At 36.9% G+C, this 12,324-nt stretch overlaps 1 protein-coding gene across 3 annotated transcripts in view; it reads left to right on the top strand.

Moving 5' to 3' along the window:
• Positions 1–11,409, top strand: part of GABRB2 (gamma-aminobutyric acid type A receptor subunit beta2) — a 238,709-nt gene extending 227,300 nt beyond the window's left edge. For 2 of the 3 annotated variants that reach the window (XM_038414349.2, XM_038414352.2), the window contains 2 exons: positions 2,400–2,450; positions 5,133–11,409. In XM_038414349.2, coding sequence (XP_038270277.1) covers positions 2,400–2,450; positions 5,133–5,480 — 399 coding nt within the window. In that variant the 3' untranslated portion in view covers positions 5,481–11,409. The remainder of the gene's footprint in view (positions 1–2,399; positions 2,451–5,132) is intronic. The other variant, XM_038414353.2, reaches the window with a different exon arrangement.
• Positions 11,410–12,324: the final 915 nt, after the last annotated feature.

The following is a 12,324-nucleotide window of genomic DNA, read 5'->3' as shown; positions in this document are numbered from 1 at the left end:
AATGGATCGTGTGGTGTGATCTGGATGAAAGCTAGAGGCATGTAGGTAGGAATAGCGGTCAGTACGTTTCCGATATAGGGTGGTGTTTATGTGACCATCACTTATTAGCACCGTAGTGTCCAGGAAGGGGATCTCTTGTGTGGACTGGTCCAGGCTGAGGTTGATGGTGGGATGGAAATTGTTGAAATCATGGTGGAATTCCTCAAGGGCTTCTTTTCCATGGGTCCAGATGATGAAGATGTCATCAGTGTAGCGGAAGTAGAGCAGGGGCATTAGGGGATGAGAGCTGAGGAAGCGTTGTTCTAAGTCAGCCATAAAAATGTTGGCATACTGTGGGGCCATGCGGGTACCCATCGGAGTGCCGCTGATTTGAAGGTATACATTGTCCCCAAAGCTATCCCTACCTACATGCCACTAGCTTTCATCCAGATCACACCACATGATCCATTGTCTACAGCCAAGCTCTACGATATAACCGCATTTGCTCTACCCCTCAGACAGAGACAAACACCTACAAGATCTCTATCATGCATTCTTACAACTACAATACCCACCTGCTGAAGTGAAGAAACAGATTGACAGAGCCAGAAGAGTACCCAGAAGTCACCTACTACAGGACAGGCCCAACAAAGAAAATAACAGAAGGCCACCAGCCATTACCTTCAGTCCCCAACTAAAACCTCTCCAACGCATCATCAAGAATCTACAGCCTATCCTGAAGGACGACCCATCAATCTCGCAGATCTTGGAAGACAGGCCAGTCCTTGCTTACAGACAGCCCCCCAACCTGAAGCAAATACTCACCAGCAACCACACAACAGAACCACTAACCCAGGAACCTATCCTTGCAACAAAGCCCGTTGCCAACTCTGTCCACATATCTATTCAGGGAACACTATCATAGGGCCTAATCACATCAGCCACACTATCAGAGGCTCATTCACCTGAGCATCTACCAATGTGATATATGCCATCATGTGCCAGCAATGCCCCTCTGCCATGTACATTGGTCAAACTGGACAGTCTCTACGTAAAAGAATAAATGGACACAAATCAGACATCAAGAATTATAACATTGAAAAACCAGTCGGTGAACACTTCGATCTCTCCGGTCACACGATTACAGACCTGAGAGTGGCTATCCTTCAACAAAAAAAACTTCAAAAACAGACTCCAACGAGAGACTGCTGAATTGGAATTAATTTGCAAACTAGATACAATTAACTTAGGCTTCAATAGAGACTGGGAGTGGATGAGTCATTACATAAAGTAAAACTCTTTCCCCATGTTATTTCTCTCCCCCCCCCCCCCCCCACTGTTCCTCAGACGTTCTTGTTAAGTGCTGGAAATGGCCCACCTTGATTATCACCACAAAAGGTTTTCCTCCTTCCCCCCTCCTTCCTGCTGGTAATAGCTCATCTTAAGTGATCACTCTCCTTACAGTGTGTATGATAAAACCCATTGTTTCATGTTCTCTGTGTGTGTATATAAATCTCCCCACTGTATTTTCCACCGAATGCATCCGATGAAGTGAGCTGTAGCTCACAAAAGCTTATGCTCAAATTTGTTAGTCTCTAAGGTGTCACAAGTACTCCTTTTCTTTTTTAGCAATTCCTTTAGATAGCCATCATTTTGGAGTGTCTGTGTAGCAGGGAGAACATACAGTGATAACATTTAAACACTCTTCTCTGTGTATTTCTTTGTTTGGGAGGCCATCAGAAAAGATCAGTAACCTTCTTATAGGCCTCTAGGGTCATTTTTTCTCAGCTCAACCTGGACCTACTATGAATACCATTTATGCCATTTATTTTGCCATCCTCCTTATTAGACTGGTGATGAAAACTCTTGCATGTGTGCTGTGCTCTAGGCACCACTTTTCCACTTCTGAATTCACCTTTTATTTCCATAGTTCTTATTGCTACTTTTTTCATCATCTTCCCATCCTCCCTTCTTCCGTCCCGCCTCCCCTGGGAATTTCTCTGTTATGTTTGAACTCTGTTGTTCACCATAAGGAGTCCTGTTGTATGGTTGAACAATCATTCAGCACCAAAAGATTTTTTTAACTCTTCTGCTACCACCTTTGAAATCACTTGTATGCCCACTTCCCCCAAAAATAATTTCTATGATTCTTTTCATATCATCATATCTTCCTGGGTCAGAATGACCAATCAGAAAAAATGCATTTACATCACTAATTTGTTATCTACAGTGGCAGGGCCAAGCCAGTAATAGCACCTCTAAAGCCAGAATATACTTATGTTGGTTGTTGGCTTAGAGGGCCCTGTACCTTTAATTAAAAATGCATATCCTATTAATACCCTATAGTATATTAATTTTTACTGAAAGATAACAGCTACCTTATCTCTAAGGAAACTGGTCTTGATTTTATTAACTTACAGGACAGAAGAATAATTGGCACATATCATTGTCCAGAAATGTATTCAACAAAGGTATCTTTCATTGTTTTTTAAATGTTTTTATCCTTAGAGACTTAAAATTGAGGTCCTGACCATTTATGGTCATTAAAGATCCCATGGCACTTTTTGTAGGAGTAGGCACCGCAACCCCAAGCCTCCTGGCCAAATTTCAATTTGTGTAATTATGTTCTGCTTATTTGACCTTCCAACCATCACCCCCCCACCCCCCATAGTTTCAATTGGCTACAGCATTCTTCATTTCCTGTATTAAAATAAAGTGTGTTGTTCTGCACTGATAGACAGTCACCACATTTCACCTGACAGGTGATTGCATTTCACTGGCTTGTGAAGTGATTCTTCTTTCTAAAGTTTGTAAAGCGCTTTGGGATCCTGCTGTGTACAGTAAACATGATTCATTATCATTCTATCTCAAACATCTATTTAGTAACAAATGTACCTGTACATTTTATTTAGGGCTGGGCGAACCTGGTAAATTCAAATGACATTCCTCACTCTAATCTCACAGTGAACCTTTTTTGAGGATCAAAAGTTAGGTTAATTTTTTTTATTGTTTTTCATTTTCACATCCCTCTGTGCTTCCTGGATTACTGTGAAAAATACTATTCTTGTGAGATGTTCAAAAAATGTTCCAGGTGTGGGAAGGTCGGATTAGTTCTGGATACTCATGTGAACTTTTGTGTGCTTATCTGAGCATTCAACCATTTGAAGGTTCGCCCAACACTAATTTACTGTGTTCGGGGTTACTTCTATTTTTCTTCAGAAAAGTTGTTGAGGTTTTGCAAAACCTCTTTTCCAGCTGTCATGTTAGACAAACATGATATGTGCAGAAGAAGACACCTATCCCCAGAGACTAGTTTGGAATTTTAAATAAATAAAGATTCTAAAACAAAATATATTCTTGCAACTACTTCCTTTCTGTTTAGTGATACTAAATGCAGCAGCTTGCTGTGCTGCCATATTTGCTAGGTGTAGGCTAACATTTCAGTGATCTTAATGACATATCAACAGCAGCCATACAAGACACAGTGCAAAAGAAATAAATAGTTAAGTGGAGAAAAGTTCTTAGCTGTTTACTGTAGTATGTCTAGTTCCAAATCTATTTGACTATAATAAAACTTGTATTTGTATTTTCATACAAAGTATATTTTATAATGTTCTTTAAAGAACACCTTGTGGGCTGATATCAGTACAAGCCAAAGGGTAGATAAACTGTTCAGATTCAGTTCAGTCTCAAAGAACTTCAGCTGTGGCCAAATTTGTTTAAACCAAAGTCATTCCTTTGGTAGATTCTTATCAATGTACAGCTGTCTATCTTCCTTTTTAAGCCTAAGTAACCCAAGGCCTGACCTTTGTTAAACCTCTTGGGTGAAATCCTGGCCCTATTGGGGTGAATGACAAATCTCCCATTGACTTCAGTAGGGTCAGATTTTCACCACTCATATCTGGATTAGACAATATGGAAAATGAAATTTTCAAAAGGGCTTGTAACTTGTCATTTTTCCTAATTAATTATCTAGTATTTTCCATTAGTTAATCTCAGTATTTCCATAATTCAAAATATTTCTTGTGATAACTACATGGGGAATTGCAGGGAAAAGTGCAAGGATTTAGGTAAGCTTTTATATATATATATATATATATATATATATATATATATATATATTAAATGGAAAAATTTTAAGGGCCACTGTTGCATTCCAGATTTACACTAGAGTAGAATTTAGTCCCATATCTTTGAATGCCCTGACTTTTGTGTATTCAGGCTTTTAATCATAACATTGCATTAATGCTTTTTTCACTGAATACTTTTTTCATTGAATTGCCTTGTTTGAGTTATTGATTTTCTAAAAAAAAAAGTTAGTAACCACATATTGAAACAAATGTGCAATTAAATTTAATGTGATTACACTCCGAAATAAATGCATTTTTTTCTTGCCTCTAAAATTCAGCCCTGTGCTATTGCCAGTGCTCTGGTCTGATGAGATGACCCAACATGCACTGTGCTTATGAAGATCATGAGCATTGGAGAGTGGAGACTTGCTATAGGTATAATATAGAGCATGTCCGTATTTTCTCTCCCAGTCGCCAGTGGTTGTGTTAGAATTTCAAGATTTCTTATGTGATCTTCTTATAAAACTGCTGAGTATCTTGGGAGAGCAAATCATGTTTGCTTTATCCTCATAGGCATGCTCCAGCATTCATGTATAGCACCACTGAATTCACCTCTGTTGTGCACATTTGTAGGTTTGTCAAAGCAGAGGCTGCATTTCATGTTAAAAGAAAAACCAAAACCAAAAAACTCCTAGCACTATATTAAACCCAGATATGTGTGCACAAGGGCAGTACCATACTTTTTCAAGATGCATGGAGGTTTGTGCTAGACATGTGAGATTAGAATGTGGCCACTGATGTTGGGTCATATCTGTGTATTGCCTCTGCTCTTAAAATCTTGGATCCAGCAAATATTATCTGTTCAGACATACAGGACAGGCCTTATTACTCTTTCCATTTACAAAGGAATGACTGTAAAAACTGTAATGGTTGTATTTAAAGGACAGGAGTAGAAGTTTTTTCGATAGATAGGCATCCAGTGGATTAGTATTGTAGGTCCAACCTTTGTCAATGTGGTCTCAGTTTACAACTGATTGGGCTTTTCGTTCCCCCATGCTAAAGCTGCCTTCTTATATCTTGCAGATGGATCCACATGAAAACATTTTGTTGAGCACACTTGAAATTAAAAATGAGATGGCTGCCTCCGAGGCTGTTATGGGGCTTGGGGACCCTAGAAGCACTATGCTGGCCTATGATACTTCAAGCATCCAGTACCGGAAAGCTGGTTTGCCCAGACACAGCTTTGGTCGCAATGCCCTGGAGCGACATGTGGCACAAAAGAAAAGTAGGCTACGGAGACGTGCCTCTCAACTGAAAATTAACATCCCTGACTTGACTGATGTAAATGCCATAGATCGATGGTCACGCATATTCTTCCCTGTTGTTTTTTCCTTCTTCAATATTGTCTATTGGCTTTACTATGTGAACTAAAAAACAAAGCCACACAGAAAGCAAGAACTGGATTTCTCTCCAAATTGGTTGTACAGCCAAAAGTGGGACTTAGAAAAATTCTATTCAGGACAAAAGTTACTTTAAAACACCTTAGTTGCTGGCCCACTCTACGGTCTGTTTTATAACTTTTCAGTTGCTTCTGCTAAGTCATAAACACATTCTTAGTTACAGTAGAAACATGTTCCCCCTTTTAAAAATGTGGGTGTATGTGAAGAGTGAAAGCAAAATTCCAGTCAGTCATTTTTTTTTCAACACTCATATATATGAGTTTAAAAACTTAAACTATAAAAAAAGGAAATTTGGGAGACAGGTTTGAGTTTTAACAGCGGAATGTGTCATTTCTTTGTGAAATTGCACATCGAGTACATATGCATCTATATTTGATTAAAGAGTGTACTAAGATGCTATCATGCTTATGAAACATATACACTTATCTTCTAAATGCGTAAACTTGAAAACAAGTAGTGCCTATCATCTCACCTTCATGATGATGATGATGGTCAAAGATTTCTGAGCAGTAGTCAGGTAGTTGCTAATTTTTATTGAAAGACTAAATCTTTGACTGATATTATGAGTGGGTTAGGAGTTTGCACAGAAACTTAAGCAAGTAACACTAGTTTTGTTTTGGATTTTAAAGAGTTGGCATTAGGTCATAGTCACAATTCATTGTACTTTTGATATGTGGGGGAATGTGGAAATCAGATTTAGAGATGGACCAACCTATCATGACCTAAATGATGGACATGTTGATATGCTCAGTTCCTGGGAGATGGAGTCATTTGTCCAAACTGCCAAATGTTGGTTGGCCAAATAGTAACTTTACAGATGGCTAATGGAAACCATTGGTGCCCTGCTCTTTTAGGATAGAAAAGGGGAGACAAGTGGCAACCATTCAAGAATGCAGCCCCAAAGAAAAGGAAGGCTAGAATCATATTGTACAAATGAATGTTGTCAGTCATAGTCCCTATATTAGTCCAAAAGATTCATATGGAATTGAATGTTTTTTTTTCAGGTTTGTAGGCTTCCGTGCTTTACACCTGAGAATGCTTTTATATTCAGCATCTAACATCCAATTTAAAAAGAGTTATTGAGAGAGCAGACAGTTACAAGAATTAATATCTTAGCTGTTTGAAGAATTCAGATTTCAGAAAGTTTCCAGTTTTGTAATTTCAATAGAAAATTTATAGATAGGATATTTTCTCCAGCTGGACTAGAAAGTGCCATGCATTGTTTGTTTGTTTTTTAAATTTAATTAGATATTATAAAGGGAACGATTTGGTAGGCATGCCTTTAACAGCTTAACTAAGCTTTTCAGTGTTTCCTGCTTTAGAAGGTCTAATGGCTTCCTTTAAAAACTGGCAAAATTCAATTTTGCCTTAGAAAATGTGGGAGATTTTTATTTTAAAAAAATAGTATCCTCTTGTTTTTCCTTCCATGTAATTTTATTTTTTTATAGGAGAACTATTCCTAAAGGGTCAGGCAAGGTAGAAAATGTGCTCATTTAATGAAAAATAAAAATTGACAACTGTGGTAAGAAAAATCACCAACTTCTAATGACTTCTACAGAACTATTCACTCTGCTGTTCGACGAAAAATGGTTATGATAGCAGTAGACGCATCTTGTTGTAACTATGCTACCGCTCAGCTATATACAGATTTCTTGAAGAACCACAAATTCTAGCATGCTTTGAATAGTAGTATTTCTGATATAGCAGAGGAAAATTTACAGCTATGTTTTCCATATTTAAGGATTCAATTGCCAGTCCTTTTAAGAATGATTCCTTAACGTTTTTCATAAAAAGCAGATTTTTTTCTCTCCTTTTTTTCTCTCCTTTAGTAGCTCATGGACATTTCTGTGGAGGGGGCTTAGGAGAGACAAATGATTTGAGGAAAACTGCTTTGAGGATTAATAGGCCAAGTTTACACCCTTATTTTTTACTTCTCTTCCACATTACCATGGGTTTCTGCTTCAGAAAGAGAGAAAAAATAGCTTTGAATGTTATTGGGAAATAACCTGAAAATTAGATGCACTGAGTACCCACAACTCTCTCTTTTTTTAGGGGAATGGTGGGTACTCAGTACTACTTCTATGGTCAAATCCTGAACTGCATGTAGATTCAAGCTTTTGACCATGTGATTAGCCTTTCCATGGCTTTCACACATGAGTTCTCAGTGCATTTCCCAAACCAGAACAATATGCTTTTGTAGATGCATTTGAAGTTTGAACTTCTATGAATCATGCATGCAAACTCGTCCTAACTTCTTGGGAAAGGATCCGCACCACAAATTGGTAACAGTCTTAGAAGTCTATTTTTTATATATGGCACCCTTTGTGATAACCCAGTGCTGTCTTATACTCACAGTTTTCATTCAATGCACTAAGAGCCTTTAACACTTGTTTCACAGAAGCATAGTTTAAATACAGGGAGCACAGTGCACACACATGGTAGATGTGCCTCAAATATAAAACCTAATAGAGAGTATGTTTACTCTCTGCACTGGTTTAGCAAGTCGGCTGTAGTCAAAACCATGGAGATCAGATCCTACTATTGCATAATCTGAAGATATAGTACAAGCCATAATACTCTCTAACGTTGCTATTTGTTGGGTAAGAGAAAATGTCTGGTTTCTGCTCAGGTGTCACTGGGAAGGATGTATCAATAGGAGGAAGGAGCACTTTAAATTCCTTTAGGCTACTAATGTCATGTACAAAAACTTTTGGAAAACCCTTCCAAATAGGTATTGGTATAATTTTGTACTAAAGCTAAACACTGTGATGTGAATAGGGTGGGTGGTGGGGGTAGTGTAGGGGAGGAGAACTGACAAGACCCTGGCATGGAAGAACCAGAACCAAGGGAGTGTGAGTCATTACCTCCTCTTTTTGGGACCTTTGTGACAAAAGTGATAAATTACGCCAGCATACAACAGCTGTGCTTTTTATCATGTGTACTACCCTCTGAGTAAATTAGATCAACCAGACTAGCTTTTACCTTAGAATTTACCTAAAAAGAATACTCCAAACCCTTCCACTCCTGTTCACTGTTGTTAGATCCACTAACTAAAATATTAAAGTTACAATTAAGATAATGTTTGTAATATAATTAGAAATACACATGTTGTTGTTTCATTATACAGAACAGCCAGCAATTAAGGTGTTTTTCATCTTTGTGAAATTCATGGGAAAATTATGACTATAATATGGCACAGTTTTAATTAATGATATCTTTGAGATCAATATGTAAATATAAACTGTATATGACTGCTAGTAAGTATGATATGCATTTTCAGAACTGAAAACTCATGCAACATATTTCTGTGTTTGCATAAGGAATGTTACGTTTCTATCCTATTGCGGTTTAATGACTGAGAAGAAAGACTCAAGCAATGTCATTCTGAATATTTCCTTTATCATTCCCGGGGTTGGGAGGGAGAACCAGAGTCTTAAATAATATGTTACAGAATACTTCAGAGAGTTTTTAGACTCTAATACAAAGGACTTAAAATCTGTCAGGTACAAAAGCACAATGCATAGAGAAAGTGAGGAGGGTGGTCTTATACGGAGGGAACAAACCCTGTTCATTTTAGGCAAAGTGTGCATTAAAATTAAAGGTCAAATAACTTTTACTATAAATATTAAACCATGTTCCAATTCCATAATTAACACACTACTTAACATAAGAGAAGTAAACAAATGTTAAACATTATCCAAGTGTATGTGTATATAGACAAATATATTTATATATATATATCTATATATGCATATGTGTTTATATACACATTATATAAATACACATATTCATATGTTGGTGTGTTAAAGGAATAAGCTAATAACAGTTTTGTTTCTATCATCACCCAGAGAATGAATAATTTTTTGAGAAAGCAAATTAATGTATTAAAAAAATCTTACTATACAGGGTAACTGGACATTTCTATATCAGCAGATCAATGCATATAATTCTTATGAAGCATTGCACAGTTTGACATTTATGATAGTACTGTACCTCCTTGCGTCTGAAATTAGACTACTCCTCACATTGCTTGCCTATTTCTTCTCCTTTTTTTTTTTAGTAACAACACTGTCCACTAGTAACTTTTCAATAACAAAAAAGTCCTATTGATACCAAGAAAAAAAGCAAAAATATTCAATATTTATAGAAAAATAACTTGGGGCGGGGGATGTCCAGGGTACAATATTATAATAGTAGTGATCATAACATTTTGCTATGTGTACATAGAACATATAACGTGAGCAACCATGATTTAAGCTGAACTTGTGTAAATATTATCAGATTTCTTAAACATTTTTAACTTCTAATTTATACTTTATGGTAAGGCAAAAAGCTGATTCTATTTATGGTTTAGGTTAATGTGTCCTAAAATTATGTAAATAACTAAATAAGCTGTAAATGAGCAGTCAATAGATACAGTAATTGTTTAGTGACTTTTTTTTTTACTAAGTACAATAATTGCAGTGCTCTAGCAGAGTAATTTAAACACCCTTTTGCATAAACAGATTTGGATTTGAGATAAGAGTTTTAATACAAAAATTCAAAGAAAGTACTGTAGTGTAAAATTGTCATTGCAACAATGTTACTGCTTGCATAACAGGTTATTTTTGTATGGTTAAAAAATTAAAGCAACAGAAGATTGTAGTTCAGCGCTCAGTACTTAGAACAACATTAAGATGGTAGGACCTGATTCTCATTTACAGTGAGACCCTTTTGCCCCATTCTGGCCTGTTATGTAAAGGGATATTAGTGTAAAGGAGAATCCAGTCCGTAATGATTTCACTACAGAAAGCCTGTCTACTGCGTCTGTTCCTGAAATCTGTCTCTCTTATGATATATATTAGTAGACTTTAAAATAAAAACATGTTTGACCGTCATTAGATAGCATAGTCCCCCAAAGCCAAAGAATCTTCACTTCAGAAATTGTTTAAAAAGGGAAAACTAATAAGTCACTGCTTAACACCAAAGGTAAAGTTTAACAAAATGCACTAGGAACTTTGTCAAAAATTTTAAGGAGCAAATGGAATGTTAATCAAAACCACTGCCCTATTCTACTTTGTAAAAATAACATTTTAAATATCCATTAATTAATTCTAATTGAAATAGATCATCTCTGCAAGAATATGCAAGACAGACATTTATATGTATCAAATTATTTATTTATTTTTAGTAAATGCTTTGACAGTGAATATGAACTGTTGGAAATCTTAGCTATACTGTCATACTATTTTTTTTATGTTTCTCTCAGTCATGAGGTCATCTATTCCAATTTGATAAACATTTTGTATGTTTGCACTGTTACTGCCATGTGACAAATATTCGCCAGGCTTTATTGTTTATGGTCCATTGTATGGATTGAGTTAAAGATCATGTGGACATTTGAAACATAAGTAATTCTAACAAGCTGACTATGATTTGACTTCCTTCACATTTTTATTTGCATGGGTGTTTAAATGGTTCTGTTAGTACTGTCTTTGCACAGTTCTGATTTATCTCTTTTTTTACTTAGTACTATTTACTTCATAATGTAGTAATCATCAGCCTTACTAAGGACCTTGTAGCCTTTCTTATATGCACATAATGCACATTTTCCAATGGCTAGAAAACGCAAAATACTAGTGGATATCATTGCATCAGATCTTCATGTCTTTCTCAAAAGGACTGCTAACCTCTGGGATAAATGAGGTAGTAAAATGATGATTGTAAATGAGTAGCACATAAGAGATATTTTCTTGAATTTAAACTTATTGCAGCCAGTTTCAGCATGTAAATATATAATAATAATGTTGGCTAGTGTGTAATTCTTGAACTAAAAAAAAAAATAAAGAAAACCTAACAGAATGTACCTGTAGTTGTGTAATGTTGAGAAGGCATACTCACACCATAGATATTTAGAGTGAAATCTCATAGATGTAAAGAAGATCAGAACAGATCATTGTGATCACCTAGTCTTACCACTTGTATAAAACAGGCCCTAGAGCTTCCCCAAAATAATTCAGAGACTATAGCTTTTAGAAAAACATCCAAGCTTGATTTAAAAATTGCCTGTGATGGCGAATCCACCAAGACCGTTGGTGTAAATTGTTCCAGTGGTTAATTACCCTCATCTTGAGGGCCTCAGTTTTCATTTTGCCTTTATTCCAGCATTACTCCTACTGAAATCAATGGTTCTGGGAAAACTGGGTCCACACGTCTAAGGAGAACCTCTAAACATCTGATGCGTATCTTCCCCCTCCAGCACAGAAGGAGATTGGTCAGCTGCTTGTGTGGCATCATTCCTGCAGATGCTATAGAGCCCTCATGGTTCCAATGTCTATTCATAGGAATGAGTAGTTGGGAACTCTGGAACACACAGTCAACCATCTGGCCATATATCCACCTGAAAAGTGAATACAGCCTGCAGAAGTTTTATCTTTTCTTTGAAGACCTCCTGGGAGCAGCCATGACAGAGGAAGGACTTGGTGGCATAGCTTCAATGGAGCATTGCTACTTCAGTTTGGGGGACAACAAGGAGCTAGAGTAAAACAGAGGGGCAGTCCACATAGATGACCCTGGCCTTCCACATTTACCTAGTGATATGCCAGGTTTGCAGGCCAGACCATATGGCCTATTCCATGATGATGAAATTATTGGGGAAGAGCTCCATAAGGAGTTACACATAGAGATTTCCCTCATCTGAGTCTCTTTCTCCAGGCATTTATAAGAACCTGAAGGTTTGGAGGTCAGTGGAGGGGAATTACCATTAGTAGCTGTGAGTCTGAGATGTGTGACTCACAGATGTTGTGTATTATATAAAACATCATGTCTATCTTTAC

The sequence above is a fragment of the Dermochelys coriacea genome, chromosome 8 (assembly GCF_009764565.3).
Source record: "Dermochelys coriacea isolate rDerCor1 chromosome 8, rDerCor1.pri.v4, whole genome shotgun sequence".
Lineage (NCBI taxonomy): Eukaryota > Metazoa > Chordata > Testudines > Dermochelyidae > Dermochelys > Dermochelys coriacea.
This window is presented reverse-complemented; position numbering and strand designations above follow the sequence as displayed.